Source organism: Geospiza fortis, unplaced genomic scaffold (assembly GCF_000277835.1).
Source record: "Geospiza fortis unplaced genomic scaffold, GeoFor_1.0 scaffold5, whole genome shotgun sequence".
Taxonomy (NCBI): domain Eukaryota; kingdom Metazoa; phylum Chordata; class Aves; order Passeriformes; family Thraupidae; genus Geospiza; species Geospiza fortis.
Window position 1 is genome coordinate 665972 of NW_005054421.1, and position 19776 is coordinate 685747.

At 42.7% G+C, this 19776-nt stretch overlaps 1 protein-coding gene across 1 annotated transcript in view; it reads right to left on the minus strand.

Moving 5' to 3' along the window:
• TEDC1 (tubulin epsilon and delta complex 1) overlaps positions 1-19776 on the minus strand; it is a 71785-nt gene that overhangs the window by 35861 nt on the left and 16148 nt on the right. The window contains exons 4-5 of the mRNA XM_005426703.2: positions 14557-14715; positions 8956-9054 (exon numbers count right to left, since the gene is read on the minus strand). Of these exons, the coding sequence (XP_005426760.1) occupies positions 8956-9054; positions 14557-14715 (258 nt within the window). The remainder of the gene's footprint in view (positions 1-8955; positions 9055-14556; positions 14716-19776) is intronic.

Sequence of the window (19776 nt, forward strand, 5' to 3'; positions counted from 1 at the left end):
AATATAATATATAATATCAGCCTTCCGAGAACTTGGGAGTCAATTCTCATCTCTCACCTCCTCCTGGGAACCCTCACAACAACACTGCAGCACAGCAATTCTGGTGCACAGCACCACAGCAGCCACTCTGCTCCTGACATGACACCACCAAAACACCAGAGACAGCTAGAGAGAGAGAATAAACCTTTCAGGCACCAGAACCCAGGGAGGTGTAAAGCCCATTCTTGCTCCACCATCCATCTGGGTGATGGCAGGGCACCAAGGGGAAAGCAGCAGTCCAGGAGTCTCTGGCAGGGGCAGAAGGTCAGCTCAGAAAAGGGCTGCCTACACACCTGACCCTGCTCATCACAGAGCAGCATCAAGGGTATACTTCATATTAAACCCATCCTTTCAACCTCCTCTGAACAACCACCATCACAATTCCAGCACTCTGGATCATTCAGCTCCCTCAAGCTTTCCTGTGTGAGCCTCCAGGCCTCCTGCATTTAGGTGCTGGAGTCCCATATATAATGCAATACATCATCAGATCTGCTCTCCCCTGCAATATTAATGCCAGCTCCCATGTTATTTCTCACCAGCCTGACTGCCATGCATGTAAAATGTCTAAAGTAACTGTTGTTGGAAGAGCAACACAAAACATTAAGTCATTTAACAGGGGGGAAAAAAGCATTGCCTTTCGCTGGCAGTGCTGCTCAGAGCACATGGCAGGAAGCGTGTTTTACACCTCTAATGCACAGCCCAGCAGGATCAATGCTAAAGTTGGAAACTCTAGCATTCAAAGTTAAAAAGTGCCAGAATTCAAGCTGCCTGAACAACACTAATTTGACCCTCCCATGTGAATAAGGTCTAGCATTATGCAACCAAAATGTTTCCCTTCATAATCTGTCTCACCAAAGGCGCAGATTGGCTGGTGCTCACTCCACATGCTATTCCTTTTCCTTTCAAATGGCATATTATTCTGTTTGTTCTTCAGAGGGAAACCATAGCCTTATTTGTCACACATCATTCAAATCCCATTCTAAAGGCAGAATTTTTATCTTGAAGATAAACAAGTTATCTTCCCTAATGACCCATGTGAGACAAGATAATAGCATCGCTGCTGGGCCGCAAATGGGAAATGAAAACAAGGAGATGTAAGTAAAATGCTTCCATTGCTTTTGGATGCCTTAACTGAGACTTCCAAGACATGATTTTCAGGAAATTTAGAAGTTACTATAAAGCACTTCATGGATACATCTACCCAGCACAGCTCAACAATTTGCAACCCTGGGCACAGCCCTCCGTGGTCTCGGGTTTCTGTGGTTGGAATGGCACCTGAGGTATTGAAAAGTCTCTTTTTTCCCAGCCCCGTGACTGAAGAAGAAGTTGAGATTCCTCAGCTCTGCTTTTCAAGGTTGTTTATTTTCTCTGATCTGTTCCATTCTCTCTCTGACCTGCTCAGATCTGTCCAGCAGGTCGGGTTGTGGCACAGTCCCTGCCCTTGGGGTGGTGTTGGCTTTTTATACTAAGAACTACGTGTACATTATTTACAATAATTTTCCAGTACCTATCACCTATGTTAGACAGTCTGTCTCTACTCTAAACCAATCCAGAAGTGTCACCATCACAGCAGAAGATGGAGGACGAGAAGAAGAAGAAGAACAGGACACACCCATATTCCTCCATTTTGCCTCTTGAACCCCCATTCTAAATCCCCAAAATTCTATTTTTTCACCCTGTGACAAATTCACTATCATTCTACTCAAACCCTTGTGGCTTGTAACTCCTCACACAAGGTTGGTAATTGTTTCCATGGGCTAAAATCAAAGGCACAGGCGTCTGTGACTCCGTGCCAAGGTCTGTGAGCCCCCTGCCAGGGTCTCGAGTCCTCCAGGGCAGCCAGAGGAATGTCCTGGGTCCCAAAACCATGGAAAGTTTAGTTAACGTGAGAATCCAAAGGCACAGGAGTCTGGCAGCACTCCAGGACAAAGGAGAACTGCCTCAGCTGCTGAGGCTTCCCTCCTCTCCCAAAGGTTCTCCCACCCTTCTCCACCTTCTTCAACCCCTTTCCTTTCTTCAGCTCAGCTGTGAGCACAAACAAGGCATTTGTCCTGCCCTCTGCATACACCATGGCTCCAAATAAACATACCTTACACTCCAAAACTGTGCTCCCCTTCAGATCACTGATAGCTTTGATGTTTTTAGAAAGACACTTTTGAAGACTCCTCCTCAGCATCAGGAGGAGGCAGAACACTCAGAGCATCACAGGAGGGGGATGACATTTCCTGCAAGAGGGTGACTTCTCAGACTCCCACAAGGAGCAAGACTCTGAGCCAAGTCTTTAGACAGATCCTCCCCATTCATAGAGCAGCAGCAAGGGTAATTTCCCTGTCCTAATTCTCCTCTCCAATCTTGGTCTTCCTGTTTATATTCAGCCCCTTATGCCTCACTTGGTTTCTCTTCACCCCTATCATCTGAGTTCTTTCACATCAGAGCCACCCTGCTTCCAAAATGCCTCATTCAAGGCTTCCTGTCCAGGAATGTGTCTCTCCCAGCTCCTGACTTCACTGGACAAGGGCCAGAGCAAAAAGGTTCTTCACTCTGCATCCTATCCCTACCGTGAGTCCTGCTCCAGCTCCCAACACAGTCCACATTCCCTGTGTCCTTCAATGAATGATGTTGGAATGGCTTAGTAAAAGCAAGGTAAAGATAGGAAGAGAGGAAAATACTTTAAAAGGAGAAAGCATTTGCTATTTTTATTCCAAGTGTCCTGGTGAGCATAATTATGCAAATTCAAAAAACTTGTCATAATTGACCTTTTCAAAACATGTGTGTCCATGGGCCTAAGATACAATTGTTTGGTGAACCTTGAAATTTATTAAAGGTCAGCAGCTCTAAAACTTAATTTCATTTAATCATTGAAGAACTTGTTTAACATGCAGCCATCACTAATCATCAAGGAAAAACAAACTTGCCTAGAAACAGGTAAAAATTTTGATGCATTGGACTAGCAAAACCTGTAGCTTTAAAAAGCTGTGAAAGAAAATTTTAAAAACATTCTTGCTACAGAACCTAGCAGTTTAGTTGTTGTTCTGAAAATTTAACAATGCCAAAATCCAAGGGTTCAGGTCCATCTGAAGCCCTGGAAACAGATCAGAAGTCACTACTGATTCAAACTAAGTTAATTGCAGCAGTGTATAGAGTAAGTCTAAAATCTCATTGTGTTTAGACTCTCCAGGGCTTGGCTGTCTCTTCTGAGCTACTGCTCCAAGAACTGTCACAGATCTTTGTGCTCCTTTGGGGGAAACTGTTCTCCACCCTTAGAATCTCATTTGCAGCAACACAGTCTCTGCCCACCTCCAAAACTGGTTCTTTGTGAGAAAAGCTCACCCAGAGCCTGGCACAACTCCTAGTGAAATGAAACTCCATGAAGATTTCTGAGACATCAGGACTGGCCAAGGAGGGATTTTGGACAGAACAGGCCCAAAAAGAAAACCAAAACAGGAAAACCCCAGGTTTTCACAAACACTCACAAGCCCCAGTGCAGCTACTCTTATGCTATCTTATTTTTTATGCAGGAGCCAATTGAGAAATTTCAGGTTATTTTTTTTTTTCTTCCAGGAAAGTAAAACATGATTTTACTTTTCAAATAGGCAAAGCTGCCCTTAATTAGACCAGGAGCTACAACACAAAATACTGATCCCATTCAAGGACAGAAAGGACAGAACTATGGCTTTTACCAAGGGAATGAAACAATAAACACACAAACAGCTGAGGGCCAGACCAAACAGAATTAGTTGCCAGAGCACCACAGAAGATCATGAATCTATGACAATTTATACCAGTGGAGGCAGCTTGCCCTTGGAGCTCAAGGACATTTTTTCACTAAACACCAAACCTTTTTTCTGGAATTTACATGCAGTACAAGCCTTCATTTCCTGACTTAAATCTTCTGCCCAGCAGCATCACAGTCTATAGAACGAATGCCATTTTTTCCCATTGGTATCTACACCCTGAGAAATGTGTTGCTTGAACTGCTTCTTGTACAACAGATGGAAGGACATTCTAAAATATCAGATGGCTCCCTAACAGGCTCTTTGAAATTCAAATAAGGTTACATATCCTTCACCTCACCATACAAGACCACAACAGGGCTGATTACAGAAATACTAGCACAGGTCTGTGTCAAATCAATAACGTGACACGGTGTCAAGCTTATCAGAGGGGCTGAACTGTTTATTTTCATTTGGCACCTGCCTGCAGTGCCTGTCACCACCAGGAACATTCCAGGAAGTCCCAAGCAGCCAACACAAGAACACCAAATATAGCCTGGGACACAGCAGCTGGAACCGTCCTGCCACAGTTATTCCATTTTCATCCAAGGGGATGAACAACCTGGGGTCCATTTCTGGAGATAATGCAGTAGCACAGTGATTATTCAGCAGCCAGACAAATACCTTGTGTTAGCAGACAGCTGATTTGGCAGCTCTGCCCCCACAGGCCTTCCAGGAGGTGGTGCTGTCCCTTGCATGCACTGAAATCACTGCTTTGTCTTGGCAGAGAAAAACTGCAGCAGATAAGGGGCACTTCGTGCAAGTGCAGAGTCCATGACAACAACTGAAGACTCAACTTTTTCATGAAAAAGTAACTGTTAAATGCACATTCAACATTTCTGAGAATTCCAAGACGATCAGCTCCTCATGCTTCCAATGTGAATGCACTTGTTCTGGCAAGAACAGCAGCTCTGTAGTGCTTTGCATGAATTCAAACCATGGCCTATTACTCACAGAGAATAAACCTGTTGTGTCACCCATCTGTAACAGCCATCTGGGACAGATGTTTTAAATGGAAACTGCAACAAGATTTAGGCTTCACTGACAACCTACCTTACATCTTGATCAGTTATCCCTCAAATGACCCATAAGAAATTATGGATCCCACCTGACTGAAGGAAGCAATTCAGATACTTCACACTGGTGTCCTTTCCTGATAAATCAACAGCCCAGAAAGCAGATCAGTGCTGTGCCTGCACATCCTACCCCATCCCACCCAATCCCTGCTGCTTGGAGAGTTAAAGCTCACTTGAATCTTTTATGGGCATGGAATTGACCATACATTATGTATGCAAAGTCAGACAGACTATTTGTTTGCTCCCATTTACTTGCTACCAAGAACCTTAGCTTCTTATGCCAAATAAATCACCTTTAAAACATGTTAATGATCAACAAACATAAACATTCTTCATAAAATTCTGAAGCAAAATTATTAGCTATTCACATCCAAGTTCTATAAATTTCACTGCATGTCCATCTGGCAGACATCTGCATTATTTATTTGCTGTCACAATCAGTAAATTGATTTACTGGCATTTAAAGATGTCATCTTTACTCATTACAATTTCAGTGATCACTCCAGCACTGCCAACATTGCACCAATGACCTGAGTTTCAACTTCTAATCTCTCCTAAGATTGAATTCCACATGCAAAGCAGTATATGAAGAGACAGAGGAAACTGAAGGACTAAGGTGCTTTGATTTAAAGTTCATTGATCTATCTCTATACAGTAACAGTAGGGTGAGAAAGTTAATTTAATGACTCAAGTGCAACACACGCTTTTCTGAGCCCAAGGTAAACTTCAGAACTGGCAACACTGCTGTGCAGAGTTAAGACAGGTGGACTTGATAGACAAGAAAGAGGAATGAGACCACATCCTTGGGAAGGATTAGTGCCCTGGAAAGTTTGGGGCAGATGTGGTTACATCACCTGTGTGCTCTCCCAAGTGTGCTTCCCAGCCATATCAGCAGCAGTGCCGGAGACCAGAACTCCATTCCTGCCCTGGAGATATTTCAGGCTGGCAAACAGCAGCAGCCCCCTGCTCACCCCAGCTGGGGGGAGCCATTTGAACACAAGCAGTACCCATCAGCCTGGAAAATGCATCAGAGCACAAGAGACTCAGGGTGCTCTGGACTAAGTGATAAGTGCAGGAGATTTTCACAAGAAGATGCAATGACCCCCCCCAAGCTCCCCAATTTGTGTGCTCCAGCACAAGCTCAGGCCAACAGCTCCAAAACCATCCCCACTGACCAAGGAGCTTCTGAGCTTCCACTGGAAACTGAGCTCCAGCTGAAATAACAGCACCTCCCCTCCTGTGACAGCCCCAGGCAGCACAGGAACCAAACAGTGCAGTGACCTGCAGCTCACAGCCACACACATGCACATAACCACAGCCAAACCACAGGAGAAGCTGGAGTTTGATCATGCCTCACTGGAGAAAAACATAATTAAAACCATTCGGTTTGCAAAACTTCCAGCCCTATGAATCTGACAAAGACATTTATGATGATAGAGGAATAATAATGTCCAGTAAAATCCCCGTACATAAAAGCACTAAAAGTGTTTTACAGTCAAAAATCCAAGGAAAGAACATTTTAAGTAAGTTAATATGCATCTTCTATAGAAAAGGAGCAGCGTGACTTTTACATTTCATAAAGTGAAGCTTGACTTCACAGCTATCTGTATCCTATCACACTTTTTCTGTCAGACTAAACATCTCTTGTTTTGATGCAAACAGAGCAACTTCTCTCGCAGGGTATTTTTGATTAAAATGAACTCGAGGCTTAAAAAAGAAGAGCCCAAGTCCTCCTGTGATAGGAAATTTCTGATGCTGCAATCCACTTTGCACTGCTGGGCTTTGAAGGATGCCCAGGATGAGAAGGAATTCATAACCCCCTCCACCAAGAGAGGTGTATTACAGTAAAGCATCCTGACTCTTTTTTGTTCGTCCATGCAGCAGGTTCTTACTTGAGGCAACATTAAGAGAAAGGTCTCATTTACTTGAAAAGGAAAAAAAAACAATTTCACAGTTTTTGGAGAAAACATTTGGCAGAGTGCTGCCATCTGCACCAATATTTGAAAACCAAGCCATTCAAACACTCATAATTTACTTAATCTTAGCAAGATATTTGAAAATTAGAGGCTTTTTAGTACATTTTCCAACAAAAGCAGCATCACTTTGCATATGGAGTATTAGATCCATCTGGAAAAGTGACACTCAAAACAACAATGCCTTTTCAAGCCCATACCACCTTGCTGTACCAGGCTCTTCATACATACTGAGCACATGACTTCCAGAAGCTGCTTTTGGGAAACAATGGGAAGGGGAGACAAAATCTACAAAAAATGTTCAAATGGTGACCATAACAATTATAAGGCTCTCAAAAGCATCTACACTCAAGTGTTGTGATGACTTCCTGCAATTTCTCCTGTTTATTTTAAAATCAGGCTCAAAGGAGCAGTTTAGAACACCTTTCTTGAATAGGTTTGAGAGCTTTAAGAGGTTAAGAATTTCACAGCTGATTATACTGACAAATAATTCCAATTTTGGATCAGCCCAAGCAATAAGCGACATAAGAAAGGAATTTCCAACACACGTGCACTGGAGCTGAAGCTGTTTGGGATTGCACCTGTCAGAGCCCAGAAACTGGAGACAGACTGTGGCCACTTGTAGTTTATTTAAAGAAAACATCTTCTGTCACCCTGCCTCTCAGTCATCGCCCTGGTTCTGTTTCACGTATTTGTTGTTTAAGCCTGGGAAAGGTGGAATGAAGACTTTGTTCATTTTAATTAAACAACACAGCTGCCCACTAAACCTTCTTGACTACAGCACTCTACCTAACCACAACGCTTACAACACAGAAAAACTCCTTCCATTTTATCCTGAGCCTCCCCTGAACAGAACACCTGGAGCAGGCATCCAGGAAAGGGAGCAGAATGCAAGGAAAAACTCCTGGACTGATTCATTACCAAAGCAGTCAAAACCAAATACCAAGAGTACCATTAAGCTTTATTGCAACTGATCAGTGACACACTCAGGGTAAGGCTTTAGGGAAAAAGGTCATTGCAAAGTCCCTCTGCAGAGCTGGAAGTTTCTAATACCAGCCTGCCAGACCTTTACAGGTATTTGCTAAGATCTGGAAGACTTCAGAGCAAGACAGTGCTGCTGTGTGTGCTGAGCCAGCCACAGGAGGGGCACTGTGAAGCACAAGAGAAAAAGAAATCTCAAGCTGACTTAAGGATATTTGCTCCAGAAAAACAGTAGTTTTTCAGGAAAATGCTCTAAACAGATGAATCTTACCAAGAGGCTGGATATGAACTGTTCATCCAAGAAATAGTCAGCAATGAAAGATTAACGTGCACTTTACTTTAGGGGCTTTGAACATAAAACTATCCTCCCACCTTCAAATCTACTTTCCTGAATTTCTTTGTGCAGAATATTTACAATGCCCACTTTCATTCTTAAGCAAACAGCAGAAAGAATATCCTCTTTGAGCAAACAGGTGTGGACAGACTGCAGAAATTTGCCAAATATTGATTTTGTTAGGGATGAGCTTGAAATTTCCATCTTGTTTCAGTTTCATACTGAATGAACTTTTAGAAAGTGATTTTTTAAAACAAATGTATTATACTGCATTAAAAGAGGTGAATTAAACTACTTCAGATAATGAACTGAAACACCTATGATAATTGAGTAATTGAGAGCAGTAGGAATTTATCCTTCAGGGTAAAACAGTACATGGGGAAAATGGTGTTTTCCTAAGAGGTTCTGTCTTGCTCAGGCAGGGCCACAGGCAGACACTGTGTCTGACTGGCCCAGATGTGGTTACTGCAGGATACAGCAAGTCAGCCAACTTATCTGGAGTGTTTTACTCTACAAGCTTTTTCTCCCTTGGCACTTTCAGTCAGGTCTCTTCCCACTTCTTGTCTATCAGGTTTTATAAAACTTACCCTGATACCTTTGGGCTTATGTTCTATCAAACCAACTTTGGTGAATACAAATAAGTGAAGAAACTGAAAATTCAATATATTAGCCCTTATTTCTGCTGGAAACTAAGTTCAAAAAATGCTAAAAGGAATGCAGTCTTTACAATGTTTGTGTAAAGCATACTGAGCATCCAAGAATTACGGGAGAAGCATTACCTGCTTGTAGTTCTCTGGATGTCTAATGAGATCTGCTTCTGTGACAGAGAAATGTCCGAGGTTCTGGTCCATGTGGGAGCCCCTGGTGAATAAATGGATCTGGAACAGATTGATTTAAAAGACAGTTGTCAGTGCAAGGAGCAGATCATTAAGGTCATTAACTACCACCCAACAGCTGTGTGGGTTGGCAGGGTGATGTGACCAGTGCTCACAAAGCCTTTCCCATGGACATGGGCAAGTGTGCGTGCCACCACCAACACAACAGCCAGAATGGAAAGGAGAAGCAGGCACCACAACCACCTCTCAAAATGGCCCATCTGGTAGCACTGCCAGAACCACATGCAGGAATTGCAACCACTGTTGCCACAGGAAAACTGAAGGTTTCTCTCTTCATCCTGTCTTGAAGTCTTTTTCCTTACAGCACACACGGCTGGGTGCATGGCATGAAAGGAGAAACCATTTCCACAGAGAGCAGCAGTCTTAACTGAGCTAAAGTATACTCTCAGAATAATTTTTATTTCTTTAAGTAGAAAATGCTACCTAGTTACAGTAAGGTTCTCTTTTGCTGCTCTATACTGTTGGCTTTTGCTTACCAAGACCTTGTCCCAGCTGCACTGGTGATAGTATCATCAATTACTTGATGAAGAAGCTTCCCAAGTTAGTCAAGGGAACAATAAAAAGCAATTCCTCCTATTCAGAGCTGATCCCTTTGTAACTGTAATAACTGCAGCTGCCAAACAAGATAGCAGTGCACATTTGTCAGACAATCACTCATATTTCATTAATATTTCTGCCAGAAGACAGAGAATGTTTCCTGCTTTTCTTCCTTTATTCTAATACGAACTTTATCACACACTTGGGTATTGACAACTATTAAAGTTGACAGGCACTGGGTAATTATCAACCCTTCCATGAAACTTCAGAATATTTTAGCATTCCTTTCCCAAAACTCACTGCTGGTGACAACCATCTGTCACATGTGCAGAGCTATGCGAGTTTAAAAATAAAAGAGCACCTCCCCACACAATGTTCTTCCTTTCCACTGCCACTCCTCTCTCCCTGCTGCATTCTTGTGTAACTCTGGCTGCCAAACCTTTGGGCCCCAGCCCCAGTAGGGAATTTCAGCCCCTTCTCCAAGGCAGGTGGCAGCAGCACCCCTGGGTAAAGCCCAAAGCAAACACAGTAAAGCTGTAACAACAGAGGAATAAGGTGCTCCCCTGAGACCACACTGGATGGAGACCGAAATAATCCAGTATTTATATTTTTGCTCTCTTACTGATGGCTAACAGAAGATAAACAAAGCTGCAGAGGTGAGAGGGTGAGAGGCAGAACATGCCCAGCTGCTGCTCCTTGGCACTGGAATCCCCCGAGGTGGAGGCAGCCCTGATTTAACCTCACACTAACCTCTGCAAGAGAGCACAGGCACAGCCCCCACACTCAGCACCACTCTGGGGAGTTTCCAGCACCAACTCCTGAATGCCCTTGAGCTCACCCAAGCTGCTCTCCCTGCAGGGTGCCTAATTCACCTAGAGAAGATGAAAAGGGGGCTTGCTCATGGTTCACACACATTTGCATGAGAGAAAAAAATTCTAATTCTATTGCATTAAAGAATGTGCTTCTGAGATCTAATGGCAAATTCACCTTAGGGGAAAAAAGCAAAGATTTTCAAACCAAATAGACAAAAAATATATAAATAAACAAGGTAGCAATTCCCAGAGCAATGTGGTAGATTTTTCATGTCAAGATACAGATGCATCTAACAATTGCAGTTTAGCTCACTCATAAATTACTGACAATGAGGTAATTACCCAGCACCAGTCCCTGCCCTCTATTATTCAGAGATCAAGACTTTGTCCTTGTCCTTTACTCTTTCTACCTCAGATACACAGATACAACCCATTCAATCTACTGCACTACATATTATTTTATATTGTTAACAGATAAATTATTTTATATTTTAATACCTTAGAGGGGCACAAGAAACCACTCCATTTGTAGATAGTAATTCCCAGTGCTGCTCTGCATTCTTACTGACAATACAATTCTTGCTCTTAGTTTCCAAGCAGATTGAAACCATTTTTGTTGCTTTGCCATGATCTGATAATTCCAGTTATGTTAAACTCTTCTTCTATCATTGAGAATTCCATTCCATTCTAACATTATTTTATTCTTACTAACCCATATCCACAGCTCACAATCAGATATCCACCTCCTTAAAAAAAAATCTCTGAGCCTGATCTAACCCTCCACTACTTCAGGATGGAAAACACCCCTAGGATATCCATCAGTTTTGTAGAAACTCACCTGTTTTTTTATAATATGCCAATTGTGGCAGAGTGCATTTAACCGAGCCCCTCAAAAATGAAAGTTTTAAACTATACAGGTTCCTTCTTGTTTTGCTGAAACCGTGCAAGGCTTCTTATTCACATTTTCTAAGGGAAAATGGTAACTCAAAGACTAAATAAAAACAACTACTCTCTCCTATGAATTCAAGAGGGATCAAAACTCAGGCAGACAGATTCTTCTGGCATTTGACAGAAAGAAGAAAGAGAACAGAAGGAACCAAGAGACGTGCCTGAACACAGTAATTTATTCTCCACGTTCCCATGTATTTGAAGGCACACCAGGTAAATATGTACCACTGAGAATTTCCAGGGAATTAGAATGGTATTACTACATTATACTTTCAAAGTGAGCCAACCTGTCCATGTTGAGAAGCCATTAAAATGTTATTCAACAGCTCATTGCCTCAGGCTGCAAACCTCCTCAGAAACAGAGAGGTGAAGATTTCCCTCAGGAAGTCTTCCTCCTACAGCAGGACATGTGTGCTTCTGTGAGCTTCAACATGCCTTGTGGGAGCTGAAGTCACTGAGCAGAAGCAAAGAGGAACAGCCAGGCAGGCCACCTAACAAGCAATTCCCAGCACAGGAGCAGCTGCAGCTCCAGGGAGGCTTCCCTCTCTTGGGGACTGCAGAACTTCAGCCCATCAACCTCAGGTGGCTGCAGGCAGGACGGAGTAGACAGAGGACACAGCAATAGTCATACTAAAAAATACAGAGTGGAAGGAAGAGCAGTCATCTTCTGAGTAAGAACACTTTTTCCAACTGTGTTGTGTTCTTCTCAGAAAGGCCCAAATAGAGAAAATGGCATTTTAGAGCCTGTGTGAGTCACAGAATGAAATCTGCAGAAGAGTCGCCACCAGTTGACAAAAATTCTAGCTCCTGATGAGCAGTAAATAAGATTGTTCCACAGCTGAGACACATAACCTGCTACGTTATTAAACAGAGAGAGTAAAAGCCTAATTATCATTTTGTAGAGAAAGCCCTCTGTAAATCTGCCAACATAATTAAAAAACATAACACTCATTAGCCTTTTGCATACTGTGTTTGTGGTTTATTAGAGGAAAGCAGCAGCTCATATAGAGGTCATACTGGGTCAGTTCAGTCTTCTAACACATAGAATAGTTTAAAAGTTTTGAAATTAATGCAGTGGTAAAAGCAATTTCTCTAGAAAGAGTCAGGAAATATCAATTCTTGTTTATACAGCTGTTAAATTGTGCAAGTATCTTAGATTTTGTGTTACCCTAAATGCTAACATTAATGTGGCACTGTAATGATGTCCTTCCAAAGCCACGTTTACCATTCTATTCTCCTGCTTTTAATTCAAACTAAAATATGAATCAGAGCACTGCACTTTATTACAGCTCTGAACAGAACTCCCACAGCTGCACACATAATGCCAGTGTGGGTTCACATGTGGAGGAGTTGGGCTCAGTTCCATCCTCCTTTGTGCACCCCCATGGTGGCACTCTGACTGTGACAATCACCACCAGCACCACTGCTGCCTTCAGCTTCACCCAGCAGTGACAGCTGGAGAAGGCAGTAATGACAGCTTTGGGAAACTGGATGAACAGAGACACAGACCTCCCTCCTGCTTATTCCTCCAGATTCTGGAAATCATGGTCCAGGGACCTGCAGCACAACTAACCCGCCTCTTGTAGTTGTCTGACTGTGCTAACTTTAACACACATTTTGCCTTAGATAGCCAAAAAGGGGGGGAAAAAAGTCCAAGTTTATTTCAAAGTACCACTTCCACAGGAGGGTCATCATCTCTCATCTCCCCCGCCAACAAGGTTTTAGCATGTTGCCCCATCAGCACATCTCTCATTACCTCAGAGCCTCATTTGGACTGCTGAGAATATCTCTGTTTGTACTCGAGCCCCAGGTCTGACCTGCTCTTAATTCTTCCTCGGCCTCATTAACTGCAGACTGAGGCACTGGAGCTGCCTAATGATTTGTTACTGTCAAGTCTCACATAAATCAGAGCACTGATGATGAGTTATGGAGGCATTTGCCTCACCTACTAGAAAAACCAGCATACCTTAAATAGAGGTAGTTTATCAGGGGGAGGAGATGCCAATCACTTCATGTGAGATTCACCTCTCCCAGCCCCACCAGGGTCTGTGATCACAGTGCACAAAGCCAAGGACTGCACGGGCACTCGGAGGGAATTGCCCGCTTTGTTCCCAGACCTGGGAAGCACATCAGCAGCGGTCAGTGAGAAGCAAAAGGTTATTTTGGATGCTGCACACACAGCACTAGGGCTGTCCATCCGACATCTGCCCTAGCCATCAGCTCATGGAAAGAACAAAATGTAACCTCATTATAGTTTTTAGCACTGCTCTGTCGGACACAGGATTAAAACCTGTGAAGAAAGCATCTTCATTCAAAGATGAAGATGGTTCTGACAACTTTCTGATGTGTACTTTGGGAAGAAATTTCCCCAAACCGTTTTTAGTCTCAAAAAAAGGTTTTCTCTGAAGGTTTTAAGTACAGTAATAGCTGTCTCCATTTAAGTTATTTAAAGCGATATAAATGGAAAAGGGGGACCTAGGGAAAGCAATATATAATAACTTTTAGGACTATCTTAAGAACTTAAGATAAGAATTTTCTTATTTGTTTCTGGAGTCACCACCACTGTAGACTTTGGGGCTGAAGGCTGGTTCCATCCTAAACAGATACAATGCTCCTAGATATCTGTGATTAGACAGGCACTTAAGCACTCATAAATGGGAAGAGAACTGGAACCTTAGCAGTGTAGGGACCATTACTGATTCCTGATTTAAAAGCAGGTAAATTTTGGGTTCTGCTGAGATGTCCCCTAGTACTTTGGAGAGAGATTTTGCATTTTATTTTGCTATCACTTTCAATATTTATGCTTAACATTTTGAATCCACATTTCCAGTGAACTTAATAGTTCTGCATTGCTGCTTCTTGTCTGGGGAGCCAGAATGCTCTGTCTTGTTTCTACCAGGCATTTTCTGAGAAAAACAGCAGCAGCCTTTGGTTGCAGAAGTGACTAATGTGCCAACCTGCAAAAGAGACTTTTATACAATTACAGCCTTACAAACACTGAACATAGTACATTTTCTCATGGTTCTGCCACACTGGGGAAAGACAGAGGTGCTTATATTCAGAGTGATTCACTCTTACCTACAGAAAATGCAGAACTAGCAAACAAGAATAATTTGTACATTTAGCTCTAGTTGACAAGGCTTTTAAATAATCAACTATGTCGTAGTGAGTTAGAAGAATCATTTACCTTGTGCAAAAGTTTGCATTGCTCTTGGTGCTGAGCATGCAAACTGCACCACTGCAACCTCAGCCTCCCGTGCAACCACTGCAGGTATCGAACATCCACTCTGCCTTCAGGTCCTGCTTCACCTGTGCCTTCCTGGCTCTCAGGCACATCATCTTCACACTGAAAGCAGGAAAGGATACCAAACTGGTTTTAATGAGCTTCAATATTTCCCAGTCATTCAGTACTGAACATACAAGATATTCAGGCCAAAGAGGAAGGAAATTGCCCTAAAATGAAGTCAATTCCAGCAGCACAGAGAAATTAGAACGCAGGACTGGGAACAGCCTAAACAAGTAGAGAAGTGTGGAATACATATCAGCTTCTCAGCTGTGATGTGGTGAGCTGTCTCCCCTCCCATCTTTCATTTTCCATACCCAGGAAGACACAGTGTTCCTGAGACAGCAAGCATGTTCTTTACCCAGATGGGAAAAAATGTATTTTGACTGCATTCTAATATGTCAAAGAATATAAAAAACAGGTTTAGCTCCTGCAGTGTCTTCCTGAGACCCCATTTTGTAAATCAATAACTTCTATAGGGGCAAAATCGTGGGCCTCGGCTTGCCCAGCTATTTTCTTTTCTCCATCCAGCATTTCCCGTCTGGTAGGATTGAGGAAAAGAAAAAATCCTGCAGCTGGCAGAGAGCAGGACTCCACAGAGGCACTCTCAGCTACAGTTGTATCATCTGTCTTGCTTGTTTTGCCTTTTTCTAGAGTAATTTGGAAGCAAGAACAGAGAAGCAAAGAGTTTCCATTTGTTCATCTTGTCCCATTTTCCCTCTGCTGCAGATGAAAACCCAACAACAGCCAACACCTTCATCTTCTGCATGAAATTCCTGCAGCACATTTGTTGTATCTCTTTCCCAGGAACACGAGGAATTCCACCTCCCCCAGCCCCTTGCACAAAGAGATCATTCACATGTACAGACAGATCTCTCCGTTTTCAGCTAACACTCCTGCAGATTGCAAATTAAAAGGGGAAGAAGACATGGCTAGTTTTACTTCTGATGCCAGTAATACCATTTAAAGTAGAGCTTTCCATTTCATGCAGTCTATAGGAATTACACACAATAAACACAACCCATCGTTGGTTTATTTTTACCACAACATGTCATAAGAAGTAGAAATAACACAGAACTGCAAAGACCTGGTTATTCAGAATGGATGTTTGCCATTCTGAAACAAAGTGTCTCCCAGCTCTTAGACTCTCAAGACATTTCTTTCAAGCAGAAATTTTAAAAGCCTATTTGAAACATGACTGTTTGCAAGAAAACACTTAGGCAGATATTTGGACCCACAGACCTTGATGGTATTTAAGCATATGTGCTTCCCTGCTTCACAGACTTCCACGTTCAGTAAAATCTTCAAAAGATCCAGTTGGCAGGCAAAGCTTGAATGCAGTTCCAATTTGGATCCTAAACTAACAATGCAAACTGTAAAATGAAGAGATTTAATCTTGCCTAAAATGCAGATTTCAACAGAAGTGTGTCTACAACCATGATCAAATAACCCCCTAACACTTGTTTTAACCTAAATATCTCCAGCTGACAGGGCCTCTATTACAATGAGTGTCCCTATTATTTATAAGCACAGAAATGCTGTTCTGGTCACATACCAAACTGTATCAGTATTACAGGTCTGTTCCCTTTTGTTCTCTGGCTCAGATAAACAAATGCTATAAATCACAGAGGTGCAGGGCTGGTAAAGGGCTTCTACTTTAAAGGCACAGATTCATCTTTAACAAAAAAAAAAAAGAGAAAAAAAAAGAAAAAAGAGTTTGTGTCAACTCCAGCATCCCTCTTCTTCCTCCGCTCCTTTGTCTCCAGGCTCCTAAACCAAGGCACTGTGTCCTAGGACACTGCAGTCCAAGCCAATACCTCCACAGCTCAGACTGTTTTGCCCCAGCCAGGAAGGTTTCAGGACCAGGACACCATGCAGATATGATCACCAAGCTGCCCATTAGCATGGTAGCCAAGCAGTTGGATATTAGTCATGGCAACAGAGAAAACCCACGTGTAAAGAACATTAAAACACCTCACATAAGCAGCTAGAAAGCCACAAGGCCAAAGACAGACTTGGGAATCCCAGATTAAAATCTGCAGTGTCCATAATTTACAGTCCTACTGCAACTTCCCTGGTTAGAGGTTTCAGAACAGCACAAATACTGCTCTCCTGGGGATTTATTTCAGGAAGGACTGGCATTAGACTCGATTGCTTTGGCAGTACAGTGACAAACACCATGCAGAGTTAATTTTATTGTAGCAACCTGCCTTATTAATATTAAAATAAGGAAGCCAGCCAATGCATTTTTAACAGGATCTCTCCATTATTTATTTCACAAACTGCACAAAAAATTTACTTTTGCTATGAAATACTTAGCCCGGCATAAAGTAAACAAGGTAAAAAAAAAAAGTCTTGCATATTATACTGTGACCTCAATTTCCAGCCCCATCTTTACAATCTAAGACTATTTACTGCTCTCCCAGGGGGTGAAAAATCACTAAAACACCGGCCCAAGCTACAGGCTTTGCTTCGAGTATCAGTGTGAATTTATCCAATCTATGCAGCAGTCCAGGTACACACCTACACTCACTCTGAGATACAGAAGTGCATATTTTTTTAGTCCAGCTCACAGAGAGAGCAGCCAAGGCAACTACCCAGAGACCCCAAGGGCCTTCCCACACTTGGAATGCTCCACACCACTTTTGGAAGAGATCATTCCACAGCCACTTCCCAGAGAAGCATTTTGCTTGCAAACTGTTTGCTGCAATTAATGCTTCTCTCTGATTCCATTTCAGAGAAGGGATGTGCTTGGATCAGCTCGAGGAATTGGTGGCACAGCCTTGCAGTTCAAAAGTCACATGAGTAAACATCAATGCCCTCATCACCACGTTGAGGCTTTTTCCCATCACTGGTGATGTCTGAGCTGGTCTGGTCAAACTGGGGGATGTGGACCTGCCAGAGCACCCCGAGCAGTGTAACTTAGGAAAGCTGATTAAGCAGAAGATAGAATGAAGCTGCTCATTTCACTCCCACCATAACTCACCCCAAAGGAGCTTTCTATCCTAAAAGCTCCAAGTACTGCTGTTAGAAGTTTTCTGTATCCACTCATTGGCAAGACCAAGAAAAGCAAGCACAAGCCTGATCAAAGTGACAAGCATATATTTACACGAGCTCCCTCCAAGCCAGTTTCTGAACTATCACCCTGCCCACACTTCAGCAGAACCACCTCTCCTGTGGTAAAAGACCCAGGAGAAACAAACAGCTAAGCCCCAGAACAAATACACCTTCCAAGACACCACCCATCACCATCCCAGTTAAGGTAGCTCACAAACTACAAAACCTACCCCAGGCTCACAAAGACACCTCTGGCTTAGTCAGACCTAAACATGGTTTATGTCCCAAAAGCATATATTTAACAATTTTTGCAAGGCAGCCTAAAATTCAGTCTTTAACACACAAATTTTGCCCTAAACATTCCATCCCAATCTATTCAAGTCAAATTATTAAAAAAAAGGTGTCAGATCATTCCCAAAAAGTGTGAATAGGTTTGTGGTTAGACAATACAGCAAGTGCATTAAAAAACCCTCAACACTGCCAAAGTCCTCCTGGCAGAATTGTTCAGAGCAGACAAGTCAGAGTCATGAAATACAGTGAGCTGAAAAAAGCCATCAGATATGAAAGCACTCAGAGGAAAAGAATAAGGGGTGGGAGAAAGGAGGGTGTGAAAAAGACATGGTGCTTTATCAATTTTCAGCCACATTCCATACATCTGAGGAAACAACTTGCATGCAGTGTGCTTAGAGAGAAATTAAAGATTAAGAAGTTTCAACTTCAACAGCAGAAATGAAGCTGTTCTTTTTGGTTTGAAATACAAAGCAATCCCATGTTATCAGAAATCAGAGAGCAGGTGTACCAACAGTGGATGGAGATAAATTAAACAAGTACTTCATCACATAAATACTTCATCAAAGAACAACACAGGCACCAGTGTGTTTACAGACATATGAGAAGGGAGCATTTTTTCCACTACTTGCTTTATTTGAGGATTTTAGTGACTTGGTATGGAATAGATTTTGCTCTGCTCATACATTTTGATTTACTAAAACTCCAAAAACTGATTTAATGAAAAATTCCTTGCAGATCCAGCGATATGCCATTAGCAGGACTGCAGAGGAAACACTCTGCTGTGCAAATTCATCTAGACTTTCTACACTACTCCTACTGATATAGGAATCTTTAAGGCTTATAAATCCTTACCTCAATAAATTCACTGTGCCCTGAGCAGGCACTGGAATAGAAAAGGCCGTGCTGCCTGCACTGCTGTAAAACACAGCCATGGCAGGGCTGGCTCCCCCAGAGATGCTCTTTTCTGACTGTGAGCTGCCACCTGTCGGCCCAGGACAGAGCCCAGCTCATCCCCACCGAGCTCTGCCTTTTCCCAGGCATCTTCCAAATCCCTGCAAGCACCAGCTCCCTGCCTCCACAGCTGGACAACCAGCAAACAATCTGCTGCTCACGCTACCCATGGAGAAACAAGCCTGCTGGAACATGGATAAGATGTTTAACCCATGGATAGATGCACTAGGTCAACTCCCTGACAAGTAATCCTTGAGCAGAGCAACACAAAGCAACTGCCAGCTGAAGCCTCCAGTGCCCATTCCCAGCCCACTGCTCACCTGCACGGGACTGACTCCAGGTCTAGACAGAAAATATTTACTCACTTACCACTCAGATCTTGACTACTCTCAGCCCACAGCCTGGTATCACAAAGGTGGGTAGGAGCACATTTAGATCCTCACTGCAGGGCTCAGGAAAGGCAAGGCAGTCACATAAATCAAGCCAATAAAGTGCTTCTGCAGCTTTTACTGAGCGCTCGTTCCGAGCCACTCATAATTCAGACATTGGTTTTGATGTGACATAACATATGTTAACTTCTGTAATTACACATCTTTAAACAGAACAGAGCTTTTTGTTGTTTTTTTTTCTAATTAAACACCATAGCCAGAAATAACAGTATCAGACATGCTTCCCTAATTAATACAGCCATATATCTATCTGCAGGAGGGAAAATGTGAAAAGGAACAATCTGAACAGATGAATGCAAAAGGGACAGCACTATTTCCATTAATAGCACCCATAAACAACACTAAATGGATTTCCTCATAGACAAGGCAGGATCCA